Below are 24,394 nucleotides of genomic sequence, written 5' to 3'. Positions count from 1 at the left end.
CAGGGGAGGCTTCCCCTGCTCGGCATCGACCCGATCCAGGCCCCTTTGGCTCCAATCCAGGCCCCTTTAGCCCCAATCTGGGCCCAAAATGGCCGTGTGGATCGGGGCCGTAATGGCCAGGACCGGTTCGGTGCTAGGCGGGGGGGCTTCACCTACCCGGCACCGATCCGATCCAGGTCATTTTGTCCATGTTCCAGTCCAAAATGGGCCCCAAATCCCCCCACCCGGCACTGACCCGATCCGGGCTGCTTCGGCCACGATCCAGGCCGAAAACGGCCATTTTCGACCTGTTTTGGCCTGGATCAGGGTTGAAACGGCTGGGACTGGGTTGGTGCCAGGCAGGGGAGGGTTCCCCCACCCAGCACTGACCTGATCCAGGCCATTTTGGTCCCGATCCGGGCCGTGTCAGCCCTTAACCAGGACGAAAATGGCCCAAATTGCCGAAAATGGCACCGACCCAATCCAGGATGTTTTGGCCCGGATTCGGGCCATTTCATTCCCAATCGAGGCTTAACTGCCCACCTGACTTGGTAGGCCCACCTGACTTGGGGGAACTGTTGGAACGCCGTTCCGGTGCATTCGCCCTCAAAATGAGCCCTGCTAGTATATCATTTTCACATATGAAGAGAAAACCATGGCTGGAGAAGTAATGAACAGCACATTTGATAAAGCCTCAAGAATACGTAGTTAACATGATGGTAACTGTACTTCTCTAAGATAGTTATAGTATAGTTATGACATTAGCAATGCAACCATATTATTTTATTAATGTATTATAAATAGGAAAGATGTCTCCTTAGTGTTTTATATTTAATTTGTCCTGCTCTGAAAGCGATCAGCATATATAATCTTAATAGCTCTTGGCTGTTTTAAAATATTAATCCACATTGTGGATTTCTAGTTTATCTCGTTTGCAAAATAAAACTCAGCCCTTCTCCATAAGGTACTCGAGTTCTGAAAACCTCATATTTTGCCTGAGAGTCTAAGGATAACCAGGATTTTGCGAAGAAAATACAGTTTCAGTTGATACTGCCTGGTGGCCCATGCTTATGGATTTGCACAATTTATATCGGAAATGTATTCTACTGAATTAGACGACTATTGAATAGTTGTAGTATATTTTAAGATAATTTATCACTGTTATATACATTTGAGAGATGAGCTATACTTGTGGTGGTGGTGAGTGCCTTCAAGTCATAGCTGACTTATGGTGACTAACAGTTTGCAATTGTCTGCCTCTGCATAGCAACCCTTGTCTTCCTTAGAAGTTACCCATCAAATTACTAACCAAGGCCAATCTTGTTTAGCTTCTGAGATCTGATGAGACCAGGATCACCTGGGCTATCCAAGTCAGGACACCACTAGATATTAGGAATAATAATGACCATTAGATCTCCATTGTTCATCCTACTAAAATAGACATGCTCATGGATGTGTACAATTTACTCTTGAAATTTATTCCATCAGATTAATGAAGACAAATAATTTCAGTGCACCTGTTCTTTCAAATATAAATTAGTTTTAAAAATACTACCTGTCATGGCCCTGCCTCGGCCCGATACCTTACTACCCGCCCTTGAATCCTCTTCAGAGGACGAGGAGCTGGCAGAGCAAGCCTCTACATCAGAGAAACTGGCAGCAGAGTCAGCTGCCGCCCCAGCTGAGCTGTCAACAGAGCGCTGAGTACTACAGCCAGAGACCTCGGAAGAAGCCAATGGGAGAGAGCTCATACAGAGCATGGGAAACCCTGTCATCAGGGAGGACTGAGCCACCTAAGCCAGCTGCAAGGAGGAGGAACCACGCAAGGGCAGTGGTTTGGGAACAGCATTGGAGCACACTATTACAAGCTCAGCACAGGGCGGGATTGAGCTCCAAGAGCGAGGTGGTGCAATCAGGCCCAGAGGAGACACCTGAGCCCTAGCCTCTTAACCAGAGCAGATAAAAAGACTTGGCGTGGAAGCAACATAGCTTGCCACTCCCAGTCACCTGAGCCTGGCACCTGGAAGCCTGTGTCCTTGCCATGTATCTTGCCTTGTCCCTTGCCTCCTCTGGATTAAACCTCCGGACTCTGACCTTGGCTTAGTTACTGGACTCTCTCTTTTGCCCGCTTTCCCTTGGACTGAACTTGCGGCTTATGACCTTGGCTTGTCTTCTGGCTGCACTCCCACCAGCTGATTATTATTATTCGTGTGTGACCCCGGGCTGCCTGACTACTCATAAGCCAATGCGCCCACTACGCACCTCCAGCGAGCCCAGCCCCTGAGCGTGACACCACCACTACTAAGATATCTAACTCCTGTTAGAGACTCTCAGTGCTTATGACAGCTATTCAGCAGTACATCAGGTGGTCAATAATGAAATGTTTTTTGTGCAGTATCTGGTAATGTATATATGGGCAAAGAATAGATAAAATAATACTATTTATTGTTTAGAAGTGGTAAATATTTTAAACCTAAAATCCCTTCCTTCAGATAAGATTATTCAGAGAAGAAATGAAGTACAATGAACTGGAACACATTATGTGTTCAGATCTGGTCACATGATACAAAGGGATTGCCTGAAAAGTTGGATTTAATGACTAGTAACAAAGCAATCCTTGGATTATGAATATCTCCTTATTCACAATTTAAATATGAAATAGCCAATATTATCTCAAACATTTTAATTGTAGATTGGTAGGAAGACATAATTCAAAAATTAAAATTATGTAAAACATTTTGCAATAATTAAAATTAATTTCAAAGAAATTATTTCTCATCATAGAATTAACATACCGAACTTTGTATATACACTTTAATATGATTTAATAATTTACACACTTTACTGCAAAAATTACTCAGTGATCTTGTTCACATTAACAGTGATTAAGCCAATGTCACTTTTTGTCCTGGTGTGAAAGTTGCTCCAGTGGGCCCTTTCCTCTTTGGATTCTGAAAATGGTCATAGCTGAAAAACAATAAAAGTATATTAATAAACCTACATGCCTTTATAGATCTGAGTTGCTGAGAAACCAGAAATACTGTGACATCTTAAATTTATTAGGGCATACACATACATTTATTATTATTATTTATATTCATTAACTATATGCCTCCTTCATTCATTAAAAATCAGGGCAGCTTGCCAAAAACAGAAAAGTTGAATCTAAATAACATTAAGAATAAAATCAGAATTAAAATCTTCCTGCCATCACAGCCAGTAACCTGCTCTCAAGCCTTAAAATCACTTAACTCCTAAGAAGTCTCAAGAAGGAAGGAACATTTTGCCAAGTGTAGTAAAAACTGGCAAGCTTAGAGTGAAACAGGGATGTCTTGAAAGCAGCAGTAGGTTGTGCAGTGGTAATAAATGGCTGTCACTGGTGAATGGTAACTGAAATGGTGGATGGCTCACTGCTGATGCCTAAGCTTTACATAGAGACAATAAAGGCAGAGCAGGCTGTTTAGCTAAAAGACAAAAGCCTTCCACATGGGCATGGGCCAATAATGTCATCAGCTCATATGGGTGCTGCTCGCTAGCTAGCAGCTGTACACCTGCACTGGTGGTGGAGGAGAGTGCCCTCAAGTCATAGCTGACTTCTGGCGACCCTTGGTGGGGTTTTCAAGGCAAGAGACTAACAGAGGTTTGCCACTGCCTGCCTATGCAACCCTGGTCTTCACTGGAGATCTCCCACCCAATTACTAACCAAGGCTCATTCTGCTTAGCTTCTGAGATCTGATGAGATCACACCTGCATTGTGCTGACTCAATTTCTCCAAGTTTGCTTCACTATGTCCACTGGTAATAATATGGGGATCTCCTCCCCTAAAGCACTGTTCAGCAATAGTATTCATTCACAATACACCACTTCATTGGCCACTGCTGCTTAGATTAAAAGTTTATGTTCTACCATCAAAATACTTTAATAAAAACTATAAATTAATTTGCGAAAAACCCAGGTATTTTAGGAGTACTTACTACTTATGAAATGTTCAGTCAAATATATGCATGTTGTCATAGCACATACTTGCAATATTCCTGTATTAGCTCACTTTTTGTATTACATCTCCAAACTTCAAACCTCATTGCAAGATTTTCAACTTGGGGCCAAGCTAGCAGTGATGAATTACACTTGAATGGCAAGTGAACAGACTCACATGTATTCCTCCCTGTTCACTTGCGCTCCACACAATTGCGTGGAGCACAAGTGAACAGGGAGGAATACATGTGAGTCTATTCACTTGCCATTCAAGTGTAATTCGTCACTTCTAGCTTGGCCCTCAGATGTTAATAATGCTCCAACTGGTTATGAAGATAAACCATGATGATCAAAGAGTATTTTGTTAAACTATTATATCTGTAAGATTTTCCATTCATTTGAGAAATAGCTCTGATTTTAATAAAGTTGCTCTATGCTAGAGTTAGCATATGTGAATTTATAAAAAATAAAATTGGTCTCTTAAGCTGTAGATGTCCACAATGAGGCCTTGAATACATGCCCTCACCTTTATCGTGCCATTTAGTAATTTGTACTTACAGTACTTAAAATACTTTCTGTTTTTGCTATGACACATTAAAATAGCTACTTTTCAAGAACATCCAAGGACAAATTTTCAGAATAAAAAGCACACGTGATTTCCTTTATAACGATACACTTACAGTTCAGCGAAATGATTCCAGTCGTCCTGACTAATAGATGGCTTTGTGTTTCCAAGTGCAGAGATTAGGTGAGACTGAGTAATACTTAAAGTGTTCTTGATTGATCCCGACTGACTTGGAGTGACTTCCTCCTAAAAAAACCAACCATAGAGATTACTAAGAAGCAGGAAAATACTTTCAGTACTTTAAGCACATTTAAGCAAATCACACTGTAAATAAAAAGAATTTTCTGACTGTGTGCTTGCTATTTGAAACAGGATTCCAGGAGATTGTAATAGCAGATGCAGCACAGTCTAACAAAGGAGCACTGTCACCATACTGAAGATTTATAAAAAAACAACTGTATAAAGAATAAACAGGAATTAAATTAGTCCATACTCCATTTTTGTTTCTGTAGTTGGCCTTGATAGCACTGATTTCAGCCCTGAGTTGTTCTATTTGTTCTTGATTAAGTTCTTGGTAACCTTCCTGTAAGGCTGTTCTTAACACAAGGGGATGAGACGATACTAAATCCTTCAAAGATAGACTGGTCAAATCCTGATTTATGGAGTTTGGTCCAGAGAAACACTGAGAACTCTATAGCAACAAAGAGGAGGAAAAAAGATGCAATAATGATTCTAAACAGCAAAACTGTAATTATAGCAAAAACTTCAATAAAAATCATCAGAGCAACAGATACATTATCTATAGTGATTTATCCAACGTGACCACCTTCAGGATGCACTTCATCAATCAGGCAAGTTATTTGTAAAATGAAAACTAAGTATGAACAAAATGTTTCATTTTTAAATATTCTGCTGATCTTTGATAGTAATTATGGGATTCTCCGTAAGACATCATTTTACTTCTAAAGTACATAGCTCCTCTTTGTTTATGTACAGTTTTCCTACAAAAGATACAAATACTGTGTTTTGCAGTTAACCTTCACTCCTCCTTTCCTTTGTTCTTCTCTAAGGGAAGTTATATGGAAGAACATAGGTGGGAATGACCTGACGTACGAATAGACAGTCCATAAATCATTTTATTAATCCAGATCTTAACATCTAGCAGTTGATACAGATGCTGAAGCATTTAAATGTTACTAGAAATCAATGTTTTCTTCTGACCATAAAATATCACTTAAGGAAAAGCAACTGGTCACCATTTCTGATGGAGTTCCATTGCCAAGCTCTGATTCATAGGAGCTTCCAAAATAAAGTCGATATATGTTGGACCTTGGATCTTCAGGAAGCAACTCAGACATTTCAAGGGAAACCAGAGATTGTTCCATCCCTCCTTCTCCATCTCCAGCAGAATCATCTGACCCACTGCTTTGGTTTAAGAATACCATTGAAGACAGACTAAGATCACTGTCTGAACTAGAACCTATGTCCTGGACAAAAATAACAAAATTACAAAGAGTAGCCACTGTTAGTGTATTTTTCTAATAACTTCCAATCAAAGATAGGATGACTTGGATCCAGTGATGTGTCAGCAGAAGAAGGCGGTGATTTTCCCCACATTCCTCTCCCCTCCCTGTAGATCCTTTCGACCTGGGACTGTGTGACCTATGTGAACAAATGGTCACACAGTTGAAGGTCCTGAAGCAGAGGGTAAAGTGGTTGAGAAACAGCCCCACCCTCCCTTTTTTACTAGCACAAGTCCGCTGATGGCTTTCGCACAATTTAAACATTCGGATGGGAAAACATCATAAGAAATGAGAATATAGACAAGAACATGCCCTGATCTCACCCCTCAGCCATGCAAATACCCTTAGTGGCAATTGCAGAAACTGTGCTTATGGGGGCCACAAACTACAGGAATGATCCTGGTCTGGGACAAGTGCTCCAACACTGGAAGCATCAGTTAGCAAAGACTAGATTGAAAAAAGAAAATGAGATTATTTTAACAATATGCAAGAAACAGTGAGGACTGTGGCCCAGATGATTAACAACCCACTTGGTTTAGAAATTTAACATTTTAAATATACTTCAAATAATATTTCTGGAGAGATTTCAGAAAGGTACCTCTGTTAGTCTGGTGCAGCCAAAACAAAGGGTCTGGTGGCACCTGCAAGACTAACAAATGTATTGTGGCATAAAGCTTTTGTGAGCTAGAGCCCATTTTGCCAGATACATGAAGTATTATATTCAGTGGGCAGAATTTTTCCTGGCATATTAGGCCTTCCTCTCTTTGTAATAATCGTCTCCACTCACACCCTTCCTTCTTAGCTCTGAATTAAATCTGTCAACTGAATGTTAACACTTCACGCATCTGGTGGACTTCAGCTTGTTATTCATATTATTACAAAAGCTTATGCCCCAAATTTTTGAACTGTAGAGTCACAAGGGGAGAGGGGAATGAACATTAAGGGATGTTATTGAACACTATTACCTGGGCACTAGGACCAACAATTTTTCAGGAGCTTATGATTCTCAGTCTAATTAATTATTTCCTGTTCTTCACAAAGCATTTTGACTGGATCTTAATCATTTCTTTGGGGGAGGGTGTTTTAATTACTGTCTTTGCAGAGAAAGCAATTCTTCATTAATTTTCTTTTCTGCTATATAATTACAGGCACTGCTTAAGGATCTATTCAGGTATGCCACTGTGAGCAAGCAGGAAGTTGAGCACAGAGAATCAAAAGTATTCATAGCCATGCTGTAAAACAAATAAGAGAATTAACAAAATGTAATGGGACAACCGTAGAGAGGACTTCTGCTGAACACAGTTTATTGACTTGACTTCCATGTAAAGATAGTATCATTTTATCCAAGGGGAAAGGCATTGCCGTATTTTTTTTTAAAGAGGAGTCTATATTAAGGGCTGAAACAAAATTCAAGTCCAGTTGCACCTTAAACACCAATATTTTCCAGGATATAAGCTTTGACTCACAAAAGCTTATATCCTGGAAGATTTTGTTTTTCTGTAAGGTGCAACTGGACTCAAATTTTGTTCTGCTGCTACAGACTAGTATGGCTACCCAATACAAACAATATAAAGAACTGTTTGGAATAATATAAATTCTGCTTGCAGAAGACTTCAGAAAAGGATTCCTTGAGTAGCACAAGAGTCATAGTTTTGAAGCACCCTTGGAGTTTGGGATTAGCAAAACAGTATATAAGGAAACTCTTTACATTTCAATATACTTACATGGGGCAAGGCTGAGCCCAAACTGGCATGCACTGCCTCTAACTGGGCATTGTACAATAAAGCTTTTAGGTCTGCTCCTGTGAAATACTCAGTTTTCGCCGCCAAATGATGAAAATCGACATCATGTGCCAGAGGAAGAGACTGGCTCAGTGCTTTTAAAATTTCAAATCGGGAAGTCTAAGAAAATTAAAAATAACCCCCATTACTAAAATATGGGTTTCTTGCCTTTAGGTAGGCTGAATAGTGTCTTGTATTTTTCCATTAAGTTCAAATGATCTAGGGAAAGAGATACTAATAAATCTAAACAAGCATGTGACAGGACTCAGTGAAGTAAACAATCTGTTTCCAAATGGGAAGATAGTTAGGTAAAGAGTTAGGGACTGTGGTCTATACTATTTTGTATCATTTGTACTGTCTGTTGTAAATAGGATCCTCTGATGTAATTTTTGCATTGAGTAACATGTCATATTAATAATAATGTTTTGCTTCATTTCTGTTTATATTCCTGGTTGGTTCCACATTCCTACAATCCAAATCCTACTGAATTGTTCATTGGCTGTTCCATGAGTGTATTAATATACAATGAAATCCTAAACTGAGTTACTCCGGTCTAAGCCCTTAGGATTTCACTGTTACTCGTGTAATATGCCTTGAGTCTCAGTGAGAAAGGCAGACTATAAATAGCAACAATAAATAAATGCATAAATTTGTATTCTAATGTTAGAGGGAAACTGGTTGAACCCTCTGATGACACTTTTGAAATACAGGCATAGAGAGGGAAAAAAACTCATTGGGCCTTCCGATCACTTTCAGATAGCCATTTATGCTTCACTCCTACCCCCCAAGCTCTTATAAAAACATGAATTTGAGAACATGTTCATAATAATGCTCTGCAGAATTTATTCTCAGCACTGGGATTTCCTTGAACTTCATTTCTCTGGTACAAAAATTCTGAAGTGTCCCTTCTGAAGTGGATGTGCACATGTGCACTCTCTCTGTCTTTGCTTTAATGGTGTGGTATTATGTTTCAATACCAATAAAATATGATTTACAAAAATGTCTCAACTATGAGACCTAAGCAATTTCAAAATAACCCGTCAATGAAAAAAAGAACCTTGAAATTTTTAATTTGCACAGAAGTCAAGATTTCTTGTTATGTTCCACCAGTCATAATAGTAAATTCTGTACTATTCTTAGTTTTGTCTATTTTGAACTTGGATCTGATTCAGCATGACAAAGAATTCCAGGCTTATGTTTATGCAGTATGTCAATCACAGGTGCAGCAGAAATGATCAGAAATCACACAGCAATGGCTCAGATCCATTTTATTTAGCTTTTTAAAAAAACTTTTCATTTCTGGTACAGTGTTTTGTTTCTTTACCTGATCAGGAGGTGGGCAATACAAACACTTATCCAGCCGACCAGGCCTCAAAAGAGCTGGGTCAATCAAATCAGGACGACTAGTGGCTGCTAGTACATAAACTCCTTAGAAAAAGTAAGAATTTTATTAACACACTTGCCAAACTTTTTTTCCTGGAAGAGGGAATAACAACTAAATCATTACCTTCTAAGCTTTCTACTCCATCTAACTGAGTCAGCAGTTGATTAACAACTCGGTCAGTTACTCCAGTGTTATCATGACCTCGACGAGGAGCAAGGGAATCAAATTCATCAAAGAATAGTATGCAAGGTTTGGCTGCCTGTGCTCTGCAATGCAACACAATTATGACTGAAAGAATGAAATGACTTTGCCAAAACTAAACATGTGATATCAGCAAGTCTTGCTATTTCACACCTCTTGACACACATGACTAGGCATGGTTTGTTCGTGTTAATCTCTAGTAGATCCAAATAGCTATTTTCAGCACTGATCATGAAAACAATCTATCAGCAAGACCACAAAGGAGCCAACCTGTTAAATACGTCTCGAACAGCTTGTTCACTTGCTCCAATGTATTTGCTAAGGAGTTCTGGTCCCTGCAAAACACAAAGATAAACTGCACTCTTAACAAATCAAACCATTTGATTCATATTTATTAAGAAGTAGAAGAATCTAAGGCCAATGGGATAGCACATGATAACTAAAAGAAGTTCACTGATGCTGTTGCAGTAATTGGACATTTTGAACATGGCCAAAAATGCTTTTTAAAAGTGGGAAAAATATACAAAGAGCCAAGGCCATAATCATAAATACAAGAGAATCCTTTATCATAAATAAAGAATTCTATTGTATTCTGAACAGGAAACTGGCTGTTTTTTTCATAAGTTCTACTGAGACCATGTTGAGACTCCTTATTAAGGAAGTACACGGGGACAATTTATTATAAAAAATAAGAAACCTATGTAAGAGCACATCTTCTAACTAAGAGAAAACTAATGACAAAATGTGTGTTTCTTTAGTTCACCAACATTAGCTGCAGACAATTTATTCCATTTGCCAAGCAAAATTAGGTCTAAAGATGGGAAGGCAAATAGCTGACCAATTTTTCTATGGTTGCTGCAAGGGATCAGAAGACTGTTTGGTTTTGGCATTTCGCATATTGGACTTTATTCTTTCTGGCCGTCTAGTTGGATCATAATTGACAGATGATCAGACACAAGGTATCTATGTCTACTAGTCTTAAATGCAATTTGAAGGGTCTGACATGAGATCCATGAAAGAAAATGTATTTAAAAGACCATTAAATATATGTAAAAGACATAATTTCACTGGATAAAGATCTATATAATGCATTTATTAGTACTTTCAGCTACTACAACTAAGTCTGAAAAATCACAGTCTATTACCTTGATGCTGATAAAATTCATTCCACTCTCTCGTGCGACTACTCCTGCTAATAACGTTTTTCCTGTTCCTGGTGCCCCATATAATAAAATTCCTGTTCTGTGTCGTATGGGCAGATTTGCAAATAATTCTGGATACTGAAAATATACAAAGTAATCTGCTTTCAAACATATATATCTTAATAAAACATAGCACAGAAGTACTCAAACTATTGTTAATCTTTGGTAAGACTGTATTTATTCACTTCATTTATACCCCACATTTCTCCCCAGTGGAGACCCAAAGCAGCCTGCATCATTTTCCTCTCCTCCATTTTATCCTCACAACAACCCTGTGAAATAATTAGGCTACGAATATATGGCTTGCCCAAGGTCAGAAAGCTTCACTTTCAGTCTCAGTGAGAAAGGGGTGCCACAAAGTAAATAGACATAACAAGTTGAACCTAGTCAATGGCTGGCAAAGAAACCAAACACTGACAGGTGTAGATTTTTCCTATGTACCCCTTCCCACAATAGTCTTTTTTACCCCCATAAAGATGATGCCAGAAGCCACAGGTTCCACAAAGCCAAATAGCCACTCAGGGCAAGGGATGAAGTAAGGAGGAAGAAAGCAGATGAAATCATTCCTTCTCCCTCTTTCACCCAGGCAACACTGGGAAAATCCACTACCTAGGCAACAGCATTCATACAACCCAATGCTTTCCAATGTCACTTTCTGGCAGAATTCAAACTGCAGTGCAGCCAGTCCTTTGCTTCTCCTTTAAAAATAGGTCCTTGATGTATTTCTAAGGCTATGCTTTTGAGATGTTACTAATGTAAGTATGTGTAAAGCTATTTTTATGAGCTTCATATGCTCCTCTGGTATGTCTGAACATTTACTGGAAAACACAGGCAAGCCTCAGTTTACCCTGTTTGGGTATATGCAGCAATGATCCAAACTAAGCGCTCTATACTTGCTCCCTGCCATGGGCGCCCCTGTTCCACTTCATGTTGGATGCAACAAGGAAACACAACTTACATGTTCAGAATCAGTAGCTGCAATACTTACCCCACGAAACTGAAGGTTAAAAATTGGATGGAGTTGGTAATATACAAGGACTGCATTTCCCCATTTATGTCCAATGCATGGATTCATTCCTTTCTCCCACTCATGCATTCATTAGTTTTGCTCTCATCGATCTCAAATTATGCAGTCTCTAGCTTTCACAAGAATCCAGGTTACTTTGTGAACTGTCCTGTCTCAATTTCATATGGTTGCTGCTTCTCAGTTACACTCATAATCCCTAAGGTCAGCCTGAGATTTCTTAATGTACTGCTACTATTTCCTTCCCCTCTCCTAAAACTCCTTCAATCCCATCTTGAATGAGAGAAGAGATTCTTGCACATATGTACCTGTTTCCATTTTAAATTAAGCAACTGATACCTAAGTACTAGAATAAAGGTATAAAAGAATGTAAAATTAGCTAATATCTAGTACTGGCAACTACAACATTAGGAAAAGTAACTATAGTTTCAAAAAGGACAAGTACCTTTGCTGGTAATTGGATAGTATCCATCAATATCTGCTGTATTTCCTTAAGACCACCAATCCTATCCCAGCCAAAGTCCTGAGGTTTATGAAAGTTAACATTTCTCAAAGATGTTGGAGTGAAACCTTTTAAAGCTTTTTGAAAGTCTGATGTTGATAGAATCAGATCTGTTAAAGTGGAAAAGACTGAAAAAATCCCTTTTTCTTTTACAAACAAATGATCCTAAGTACCTCCTAAATCAGTCATGCCAATGAAGCCTATTCAAAGTTTAATGGCCTGATACTATGATTCCATGTATAAGGCAAACACAGTCATAATTGCAAGAGCCACTGCACTGGTACAATCAAAGCAGGAAGAGACCCAACATATTCAGCTCCTAAAGGGACTCATTGCAACTGTAGGTGAAAAGAGAACATGGTTGGGGTGAGGGGACAGTAACAGCAAGACATCAGTAGGACCAGGGATCCCTACCTAAATGTATGAGTGTAAAATTCCACCTATAAACCCAAAACTACTAAGTACTAGGTGCAAAGCCTAAACTGCTGCTCCCTCTGCCTTTAGTACCGGTGAATATAAACAGATGATGTCTCTGTGGCATACACTAAACGTATTATTGACCAACATAATAAGGCACACGAAGTAATCCTGACATGTGCCACAGGGTTGAACAGCAAACCCTGCAGATTAGGCACTGGCTTCCCCAGTGCCTGTGCTACCAGAAAACAGCAGGAAATCCCAACCTAGATGCTCATGTAATTGTTCATAAAGCTCCTTGCCTAAGGATACCAGCCTGGGGCTACCAGTAACTAGAAAGGCTTTCAGGAAAGCTACATTCTTCAATATGGGCAATGCTGCTGTGACAGGCCACCCGGTTTGATCTCTGTACCCTAAACTTTTGGCCTTCTGCCCCAGACCAGCAGCTTCTTGTCTACCTGTAGCCTACCCATCTGTTTGCTCTCAAGCCAGAGCACTTGTAAATCCACCAGGCCACAAAAGGAAAAGGAAATCATATGAAAATGCACTGAGTGCAAAGATCTACCCAACTAATCCCAAACCATCCTAGATCACAGGATGTCAATGCACTTGCACTTGCTCACATGCTTGGTATGCACAGTAAATCCAATTAATGTTGCTTTGATTTCCAATAATACATTTTACTTTAATTACTTTTTAATGTATACTTTTTAATTTAATTTATTACTTTTTAATTTATAATTTTCCATAATTTTCCACATTTTTCTTTATGCCAAACAAACATCATCACCACCCTATGACATTTTCCTCCAATAATAAACCATTCTGAATAATACTAGCTATGTGTCTAGGTAGTAATCCAGTGCTGAAGAACGTTACATTAACATAACCCTCAGAGTACTAAAGTTAGTTCTGTAATAACTGCTGTGCCCTCTTATTGGCATCTTACAAAATTAGCACTCTCAACTAGCCTTCTATTTAGCATTCTAATTTTCTATTACTATTAGCCCTTTATTTGATCCATATCAGAAAAAAAGTTACTGAGTAAAATCAAAATAACAGTACTTACCTTCTTTTTTGCAAGGTCTGCTACTAGAAACAAATGAATGTATGGCACGATCAACTAACATGGTCAAATCTCTAGCTACAAATCCTTCTGTTTCCTTGGCAATCTGATGAAGATCAAGATCACACAATCTATCCAGATTGGAATTAAGTTTATTTTTCATTATGGAATTAAGTATTTCACATCTTTGCCCCTGGAAACAGAACACATGACATCTTTATCTGTTATCCACCAATAAGGAATGGAACAATAAATACATTTTAAAGCCCTTCAAAAAGACTAATTCTGAAAAAATGATGTGTCAACCACAAATCTGAAAGCTGATCACAGTAACTTCTTTTCCTGCTTTCAAGCAAGAAGAACACATTGTGTCTGTTGAATTTTCATGCAGAATGTGAGGCTTCTATTTCGACAGGGTCTAGGTAGGCCAGCCAACCAGAGGAAGCATTTGGAGGACTGATTTATGTGGCTGGACCTCTCCAAAGCGCATGTTTGCCATAAACTGGTCAAAATATGTATCCATCTCAGCTGCGGATCCCCTCCCCTGCCTTGGAATGACTATTCAGAGCCTGACCTGTTTTCTTGGAGTGAAGGCTACAATGTAGGAGTGAGAAAGGGTTGATTTTGAAAGTAAGAAAAAGTGGTATGGAAAGCACTGGGTATGAGTAAGACAAAGGAAACTGAAGAAGGGATGTGCGCTTTGTGGTCTATGGGAATTGGCTTGTTTGAGCGGAAGGAGAAGAAGGGAGCAGAGCAGCCATTGCTAGACTGAAGAGGTCCATCTGACTGCATACTGGTTGTCAGTGGAGGCGCTTACCCAGAGGTGGGCAGCAGAGAGACAGTATATGTTTAAGCTATCCATGAAGGCTATCAGCAACCCTCCTCCCTTTTTCCTAGAGTACCAACTCATGTTTGAGATTTTGAATGGATTGCATTCAGTCTAGGGGACTTGGGTTATCCACTCCAATAACTTACACACTTCTTTAATTTGGTTACCACTGTAGCATGAGAATCAGCACGAGCTGATCCCCTCACCCTTTCTCATTAATCTTTATTTTTCTTACTTAAAAGCTATCTGTACTTAATTATGGGATGTTGTGCACCATCGAATAACAGGATTATTAATTCAAGCCAAGGCAAGTTTTGCTGGATGTGGACCAGTGGTTGGTTTAAGAGCGAGGTAGTTCATCACCTCCCCTTTCATTCTTTTCAGTTTTCAACAATGTAGTATATTTGTTATTAATAAAGCAATAAATCGCTTTATTTATCCATGGTTTGGTTGCTAGGATCAAGGCCATCATCCAGCAGCAGGGCAGTCAAATGGTCTGCCCCACCAGCTAAAGAAAGGCACAGAGTAAGCTGTTACCTGATCATGTTACCTGACCTACAGGCATAAGTCCAAAAGTTCCTAGGAGACAACCCAGCACTGACCAAAGCCATGTGGGTTACAGTCCTGAACTGATATTTGGTAAGCAGAGCAGGAAGATGCAGGTTGCTCCTGCCCACCACTAAAAGGGCCAGGCATGGTCATTGTTTGGACAGAACTGTTATAGAGAAGGGTTTGGAAAAGTGCTTTTAAGGCTGCAAAACATGAACTGGCTTATTACATAGCAAATAGGGATTTGCAATGGATAGTGATGGCCAATGGGGGTGATTATATAGCCACATTTGTACGAGGAAGATAGTGTTCACTTCTGAACTGAAGGCTTCGATACCTATATGGCCGATCTATGAAAAGGTCTGCCAGGCTGACTTGTCTGCAAGTAATGCAAAGAGAGTCAAGACAGATCAACCCTGCAGAAAGAGGAATAACCCAGGTTGCTGGACCATAGTTGGGTTATTTAGCAAACACCCTGAGGCATCTGTGGAAGAATTGTTCCAAAGCCAGTCCAGCACTGGCTGAAGCAGCCACACAAATTGGGGAAGGCATAGTGCTGAGCAGCATCAACTAGCCCTTTAGTTGCTTTGCAATATATGGGATGAGAGAGATTGGGTGCAATATCTCTTGGTACAGTTTGGACATGCAGGTTTAGATAAATGAAGTTAGCTACAATGCTGATATACGTGAGAGGCTACCTGTTAGCAGCAACTTGCACATAAAAGTAGGGGATGATCTGTACAGTAATCTCTTGTGTCTTTATTTGAGAGTACAGTTACAAACACTTTACTACATGTTTTTACACACTGACCTCAAATTATTTTTAAAAATCTAGCTGACTTTAAGTAACTTCTAAGAGAGGTAGCTTAGTCCAAATTATGTTACATTTACCTGATTTGGAGCCTGGATATGTTGGAAGCATTGAAATATGTGAATTCCTTGGGCAGAAATTATGGAAGAATGTAGCAACTGTTCAGAGAGACTTGTGGCAATTAGTGTAATCAAGCTGCAGTTGGAAATAGCGTCTTTTATCACATCTTTCAATACTGGAAATGAAAACTAAATTAGCTCAGCTTTTAACCATCAACACACTGATGACCACATAAAATAGCACCTGCATCTATTTTCCTTACATTTTACAGAAATGTAACAATCTTTTTCGATGTATAGTTTGTTTCAATACAGTAACTTTGGTTTATGTTGTATGTCAACAGAATACAGACCTATGTAGAAAACATAATTCTCTACTATATCTAAAACAAGTTATACTCCGTAAGACAGAATCTTACCTCTACAACAAAAACAGAAACAAAACACACTACATTGGATCCAGGAAACCACAAGCGACTTCCCTACAATGGGAAGGGAGAACTGGCATAACAGCAAAAGTTCTTGCAAGGCAGGAGAAAATTCCTGCCAACCCCCACTTCCTATGTCTACTGCTCTGTGCATCATCCCATACTGCTCCCAAGAGTGCTCCAACCCTCAAGAGTAGCTTTCCCAAACTGTAGTGGAAACGGGAATGTGGCAAACTTCTAGTTTGCAAGAGGAACTCTGTTTATTGTGTTATTTACTAACAACATAGGGCACTGGATTGTGCAGTTTCCTGTGACAGCTGACAAAAGCTGGTTCCATACTAGAGCTGAATTGTATCACTGACTTCTACAAGAACAGATAGAGCTAGGAACATCTTATGTACACAAACAATTGTACACATAAGACAGCTAATGGGCCTAGGCTGGAGTAATTCTGCTTAGGATTTCACTGTAAACCTATTACAACTACAGACTAAAGAACAGAAATCTACACAATGGCAGATTTTGAATATATAACTTGCAGACCCAATCTATATTTATTACTGTTGATTTAAGAGGCATTTGAAATTTTACACTGATGAACTATTGGAAGAACAACAAAAATATCCAGGCACTAGTAATCAGATATAAAAAGATTTAGATATAAGAAATCATGGAACAGTTGATAAGGGGCAGTTTTAAAAACAAAAAACAGACCAGAGGCAAGCTATTACCATGAGCTAGGCGAGTGCCCTGCACTGCTTCAGGACTGTTCTCCTGCTCTGGTGTAAGCGGAACCCCAACCATGTGATCAAGATCATCTAACAGAATAACTGATGGTTGTCTCCAAACTGCCTCCAGAAAAGCCTCTTCCAGTTTCTTCCGTATGTTTTCTAATCTTTTCCCTAAAACAAAAACATACTGTAACAAGATACAGAGATGAAATTATGCAGCTTCCAATATGATTTTGCAAGATTATGAGTATCAGCTGAATTTATATGATCCTATCCCACATTCTAGTTACACCAGAAACCCTATTATGAAATTATTTCTTAGGATTGCCCACTGATTTCAACCTCATAGAATCATAGGGTTGGAAGGGACCTCTAGAGTCATCTAGTCCAACCTCAAGCCCTTTACACACCTCTGCAATATGGGGCTAATACTGAACTACCTTACAGGACTCATGTATGTGAAGCATTCTAAACAATCTAAGGAGCTATATAAATATTAAGTTGCATCTCCTCACATTACAATATGGACACCAAAGGGAAAGGCAAGGGAACTATTCTATCCACTGCAGTGGACACCAAGAGAGGTTGGAATATTTATTATTATTATTATTATTATTATTATTATTATTAATAAATGGGATAAAAAGCAGAGACCCCCCCTAAGAGACAAAAAATTATATCATAGAAACATAGTAGCCACAAACTGAAAAGTTAAATATTCTCCAGTTGGGAGAGCAGAGAGAGAGAGAGAGAGAGAGAGAGAAAGAGAAAGGCTATACTGTTCATGAAGGAGATTCTTAAAACAAAAGAACATCAGCTAATAACACACTAGCACATAGTATAACTGTTGCAAGATTTAAGATGTGAAAATCCTGAAACCCTTCTAAATCATGACCCTCATGGAATGGCCTTGAGTAAAAGAGTTTTTTCTGATCCTAACTTAATTCTTACAGTAGTAGTTGAAATTTTAGAAATTATAAGAATAATAAGGTACTTTGTATGCTGACACATTCAGCACAAGGGACATAAACTGTACTCATACCTCTTAAAGCTTTACAGTCAATTACTTCCACGTGAGCATCCAGTCTATCAAATGCTTCTCTGCAGAGGGCCTTTGCTAAAGTTGACTTGCCACTTCCCTATAAAATAAACCGGGAGTAAAATCTTTTAAAATGAATGAAAGAAACTGCTACTCTGTTTTTTCTATGGATTCCTTTTTCTCTGAAGGAACACTCAAAGGATAAAAGGCACCAGGAATTTGTTGCACACAACTAAGAAATATACAGGAGTCTTGAATACCTGGAGCCATGTGGCAGTACCTTCAGCAGAGGATTCACCTGACCAAGCAGCGGCAGGCACTAGATATTTTTGTCCATCCAAATTCTGTTGTTAATTGCAGCTGCATTACAACCTACTGCACCTATTTGTTTACTGCCAGGTTCATGGTACCAAAGGACAACCAGAAACCTTTAATTTCCCTCAATACACTCAGACAGTTAATTACCACAGACAGTAAACTATCACAGAAATGGAATACAGAAAAGAGGGGGAGAATATGCTTACTGACTATATATGCGCACCTTAAAAGGTTGCATAAACCACTAAAATGTATTACTGAATATCATTCTAAAGTAGCAGGAGGAATAACTTGTATAATTCAAGGTATCATTTAATTTGTAGTTAATTTCACAGAGCAAATGAAAAATGAGTGTTTGGACATACCAAACAGATTAATGACAGAAACCAGGGGCTTTCTTAGGTGCTTAGATGTTGATAAAAATGTAAACATTCACCTTTGCTCCAGTAATCAGAACACCACCACTGCGCAGCCCTACAGATACAGTGGCTAGCTTTCGAGAAAGTGGTCGCCCCAAAAGGCTGTGCGATATATGCTTAAATGAGGATAATCCTAGTTTATCTATTCCTCTGAAAAACAAGATTTAACAAAATTGAATGCCTTTTCACCTAATATAAAATTAAGACTAGTTATGTGATAATGCTATCTTCAAACAGTCTGTTATGCATATTTTTGCATATTAATCTTATTCTTGAGAAATGCATACATACATACTACTGCTCGATTCCTATCTAATTTATTTTTGGCTCAGTGAAATTAAACATGTACTTAAATAATGACAAGAGTAAGATTCCAGGTTCTGGTCAAAACTATTTCTCTCTTTGGCTACAGAGTTGTTGATTCTCAGGATGTTCAACATTTTTGAAACTGTGCATGTTAAAAAAAAACCTATTTAAATTTTCACAGCTTTATTATTGTTCAAATTTGTGATACTATAAAAACATCTCACCCTAAACAGTTCAGACTCATCCATGGAAGAAGCTGGTCACAAGACGATTCTGCACTGCCGCCATTGGTTACTGAAGTCACAGGATGTATCATGACCTGCACAAAGCAAGATAATCATTATTCAGAAGTTGAGTGAGCTCTCATAAGAGGAAGGCCAAATCCCCTTCTGGAATGGCTCAGGGGGGAAAACTACAATCCATATACTCTGGTAAAAAACCAGGTTGCTATTATGTATTAATTTAACACTGGAATAGGCAACAATACAGTTACAGTCAGACGAAAGAAAACCTCTCTCTCAAAAAGCATAGGAGCATAATGTAATCATCTCTTGGCTAGATATGTGGATGCACTTAGGACAGGAAAACAACTTGTTGCACTACCAAATTAATGAGATTTCATATGAAATACTGCATTGTTTTCACATTTCATTGGGTGTCAAACCCTTGTAAACTCCTCATGCTTTGATCTGTCATTTTTACATAAAAGATACAAGTTGTCACTAAAAATACTTGTAGAGAACTGAGTAAGTAGTAGTATACTTAAAAAAAAATAAGACAGCTATAAGAGGAAAATCTCTGTATATCATGAACCTTGAAGATGAAGCTGTGGTGGAATTTATATATCAGAATCTTTACCCAATTCTTATGCATTATAATTTAAGTTACTGGATACCTTTAATAAGCAATACTTACTTGTATATTTGCTTTCTGCAACAAACTGGGACTCAAGAAGAACGTATTTGTTGATTTATCTTCTTCGGTATCTGGTGTAGTGATTATACTGAGGACAAAATCTTCCATGCCTTTCAAAACACAATGGATACATTAACTTGCTTGTGATTTTAGAATTCTGTAACATATACTGAATTAATCAAATATAGTGCACAAGAAGTGTGACAAATTTATAAAAGCACTTTTTGAGACAGCAGGCTATAAGTTAATATACTGATTTGATAACTAAAGCATTAACTGATTAGCTGGTAGGGACCAAATATGATGGAATGGAGTGAAGCTGAGAGTAAACTTCTTTATGTATTTGAGACTATGTAAGTATTTTATGTTTTAGGTTACTCTACTACAAGACCCTTTTCCTTTTAAAAGGGATGACTGATGAGTAGTGTTTCAGCACAATCCTAAGGAGAATTACTCCTTTTAAGTACAAGGTATAACTCTGCTTGGGCGTTCACAATTTATTACACTGTAAATTACCTCTCACTGCCTTCAATGTCTAAAAAAGTGTACTCAATGTTTGGTACTATGCAAATGTATTTAAATGCAAAAAGTTAATAATCAATTATCTGGTCTGACAGCCAATGATTAATCAACTAACAATTCTTTAACCATTGAATAGTATTTTAAAAAAGTAAATAACACAAAGAAACATTCAAAATCAGCTAGCAATACAATCATAATTGCAACTGAGGACTCAATTTAGCTTACTATCTTTAAGAGCTAACTGTATTTCACTTTTATCTTCTATTATCAAGGGAAGCACGGTCGTACTGTAATCCTCCAGCCATATATTAAAGGCATTTTTAATGTCATCTTCATGGATATCTTTATTCTAAAAAGAAAGGAAACAAGGATCTGTTATCCTAAAAAAACTTTTGCTCAAGACATATTTATTCATAAACAGGGGATCCAAGGGACAAAGTGCAATCGAGGCCATTTTGCTGTCTGACGCTTTAGCAATTATCTCAAAAATATGTAATGTTTGACTTTTGTTTTGTTTTGGTTCACAAGGAAAGGCAATGTTGAAATGAAAAATGATAAAATTTAAAATGTGATAGTACTCAAGGGATTATATAATAGGTTTTTCATCAGCCCTGGAAAAAATGTCCTGCCCCTTTAATAGAGACTTAATATTTAGAAATGGGAAGGTGAAACTTTACACTGCATGGACATAAATAACATCATCTGAAAAATAACATCCCAGTAAACTACTATTATAGGAACACAACTTTTTCTCCAGGCCTGTTGGCAATCCTATCACAATGGAGGTTTAGGTCACCAATGGTATTACTATTGCACATAAAACATTTTGAGATCAGATAGTGGCAATAATATTGAACCACTCAGACCTATCCAATTCAATATTCCCTATCCTTTTGCACTCCCTCTTTGAAGGAATTTTCTTCCCATCTCTTACTAAGAATCTCTCATTTCAAGTACTGCCACTGCGGCTTGTGATCAGGAAGAAAAACAACGATAAGGCATCCAGTGGCACTGCCTGTATACATGCCTTTGCACATCAAGGGACAGGATTTTCTGGCAACTTTTTCCTACTTAGTTGTAAAAGAAGATTGAGCCTTTCAGGACATGGATCATCTCTTTTTAAAATAGAATACCTGCACTTTCTTACTATTTTACCATCTTATCATAATGGGAAATGACAAAAGGGTCTTAGTTTATACTCTAGAAAGAACGAACAGTGTGGCACAAGAATTTTTCCACACCAACACCTTTCTATGAACGCGCATATGTGTGCAAACCATATAATGGGTATAAAGCTATTAAATCTTAATCAGGTATATATTACCTTAGGATAGGTCAGTCTAAAAATGAAATAAAATACATAAACAATAGCAGAAGTACCAACTTCAGCCAAAACTGACTGAAAAAATAATTGAGATCTATTCATTCCCCATCTGTTCACAAAACCATATAGACACATGTATACAAATCAGATAAAAATATTAATTGGAAAATGGTCTGCGAATAAGCACCAGAAGAAAATATTTTGTGATCTTATAGAGTTCGATACAAAGAACAGCACACTTTGCTCACAGACTACTGGCAACAATGAGGATACAAAATGGGGATCTGAAGCGGGAAAAGGGAATGGGAGGAAATTGCTCCTCACTCTCGTGCAAGCAGATCAGAAGAGGGAGACTGGATCCAATCCACCAGTTTTCCTATGGTTTAATTTACAGTACACTACAGAAGGAAATCAAAAAATTTATTCAGCAAAATAGTAATAGAACAAAATGATGCTTAATTACAACAAAAATGTGCCATCAAAAATATTTTAGTGAAAAGAAAAAACATAGATTAAAATGTTTCTGAAATAAATTAGGTTAAACAATACAAAGTTCCTCAGCTATATGCACTGGAAACAATTTAGCAAAACATGAATCTAAGAACACAAACTCACTAGAGGGCTCTTGGGAAACAATTTCAGAGATGCTGGAATTTTAGGGTCTGAATTCAGTGAAGTGATTCTAACAGCTGTGTGCATTTCTATATGTAGTTTCTTTCTCAAGCCATCTGGTATCTGAAATACAGGTAAGAAAAATTAAGAAGTATCAAAATACAGATCCTTAGGAGTATTTTAGAAAAGGCTTCACATTCCACTAAGGTATTTTTACTGTATTACATTATTATAAAATTTAAGAATAACTTTATTTTAAAAAAAAATCAATTGCATCTGAAAACATTTATTTGTGAGATGTTTCATGAAACTAGCATCCTTCCTCATCACTCAGACAGGAATATGTTTGCCAGCTGTGGTTAAGAGCAAAATATAAATCACAGCACACCTATTGACTGTTCTCACTGTGAGACTGTTTCTCATTCAGTCTCATTCTCATTTTTGGGTTCCAGCAGCTTCGCCTCATTGACTGTTGAAAGAAATTTGAAGGTTAGATTTTGTTGCAAGCCAACCTGAGAACCTATGATGGGTCTAAATAATAAAATGGAGGAGACAGAGGTCATCCCCTTCCTAAAAAGAAAAGCTACAATGTCTGACATAGTAGGACTACAAACAGAAAATTTGGGCAGAATCATTTAGGAGTTTTTCAAGGTGTTAAAAACATACACGACTGTTTATAAATTGCAGGAACCTATTTTGTCCACATTTGTCATGCTCAGACTAATATTTCAGTCTGGTTTTAGAACTCAAGCACTTTGGTTGCTCTTACTGACAACTTACTCCAGAAACAGAGCAGTATGACACTCTTTACTCTCCTGGACCTCTCAGCAATTTTCAACACCATCATAATCAATCATAGTACCCTTGCGAGTTGTCTTGCCATCTTGGGGCAGGAGGACCACTCCCTAACCCTTCCTGAAATACAGCCCTCAGAAGATGTTGATAACTGACTGCTGTTCCTCCACATGACAACTGTCTTATGCAGACCCTGAAGAATTTTTATTGTATCTACATGAAATCTCCAGAGAAGTTGTATGGAGATAAGGTCTCAGTGTCATCAGATTGCCAATGATTCCCAGCTCCTCCTCTTCTGTATAACATTCCTGAACAAGTGCTGGGAATCAGTAATGCTGGATGAGACTGAATAAGCTTAAACTCGATATAGACAAAATATGATTGGCAGGGGCTCAGTGGATCAGTTGGCTGAGAAAATCCTGTTCTGGATGGCCTTATACTTTTCATGAGGGGTCAGGTTCATAAGCTGTGTGTTCTCTTGGACCCAACATTGCTTCTAGAACATCAAAAACTTCTGCCACCTAAAGTGATTCCCTTCACCCTACCCTGCCTCACCCCAGCTTTAGCTGATACTGAAACACAGGGACTTGGCTACTGTTATTCATGCCTCAGTGACTTCCAAATCAAACTACTGCTATGTGTTCTATGAAAGACTGTCCTAAATATTCTAGGTCAAGATAAGTATTTTCCCTGTACTAATCATCCTGCACTTTTAACATCCTACAATGAAGCCATGCTTAGAAAATCATCTTTTGGGGATCAGTAGTTGCCCCAAACATACTCTCTCATCATTCGTTTCCTACTGGAGTCAGGTTAAAAACATTTTTGTTCAAAAAAGTCTTTCAAATGAAGCTTCTGTAATCTGTGATGAAAAATCTACCTGCTGCTGTTTCTGTTTTAAAGAGTTGTTTAATTTATTTTATCTTTATATTATATTACAGTTTAATGTATCAACTGATTTATCAACAATCGTTTAAAAAAGCAGTGAACTATAAACAAATTGAAGCTATTTAGGTTATTTGCAATTCAGTTTTATTGATTCCACATACAATCATAACATAAAAGTTTAATAGTGCAAAACCACTATTAGTATAACAAATTATTACATTTAATTTAAT

The 24,394-nt window shown here is 38.1% G+C and overlaps 1 protein-coding gene across 1 annotated transcript in view; it reads right to left on the bottom strand.

Moving 5' to 3' along the window:
• Positions 1–2,647: 2,647 nt before the first annotated feature.
• PEX1 (peroxisomal biogenesis factor 1) overlaps positions 2,648–24,394 on the bottom strand; it is a 28,881-nt gene continuing 7,134 nt past the window's right edge. The window contains exons 6-24 of the mRNA XM_054991610.1: positions 22,485–22,604; positions 20,771–20,894; positions 20,024–20,133; positions 19,333–19,427; positions 18,820–18,952; positions 18,069–18,165; positions 17,027–17,197; positions 15,889–16,043; positions 13,623–13,812; positions 12,080–12,246; positions 10,554–10,688; positions 9,679–9,743; positions 9,331–9,473; positions 9,148–9,251; positions 7,767–7,943; positions 5,776–6,006; positions 5,013–5,210; positions 4,635–4,765; positions 2,648–2,946 (exon numbers count right to left, since the gene is read on the bottom strand). Of these exons, the coding sequence (XP_054847585.1) occupies positions 2,865–2,946; positions 4,635–4,765; positions 5,013–5,210; positions 5,776–6,006; positions 7,767–7,943; positions 9,148–9,251; positions 9,331–9,473; positions 9,679–9,743; positions 10,554–10,688; positions 12,080–12,246; positions 13,623–13,812; positions 15,889–16,043; positions 17,027–17,197; positions 18,069–18,165; positions 18,820–18,952; positions 19,333–19,427; positions 20,024–20,133; positions 20,771–20,894; positions 22,485–22,604 (2,628 nt within the window). The 3' untranslated portion in view covers positions 2,648–2,864. The remainder of the gene's footprint in view (positions 2,947–4,634; positions 4,766–5,012; positions 5,211–5,775; positions 6,007–7,766; positions 7,944–9,147; positions 9,252–9,330; positions 9,474–9,678; positions 9,744–10,553; positions 10,689–12,079; positions 12,247–13,622; positions 13,813–15,888; positions 16,044–17,026; positions 17,198–18,068; positions 18,166–18,819; positions 18,953–19,332; positions 19,428–20,023; positions 20,134–20,770; positions 20,895–22,484; positions 22,605–24,394) is intronic.

This window comes from Eublepharis macularius, chromosome 11 (genome assembly GCF_028583425.1).
Source record: "Eublepharis macularius isolate TG4126 chromosome 11, MPM_Emac_v1.0, whole genome shotgun sequence".
NCBI lineage: Eukaryota > Metazoa > Chordata > Lepidosauria > Squamata > Eublepharidae > Eublepharis > Eublepharis macularius.
This window is presented reverse-complemented; position numbering and strand designations above follow the sequence as displayed.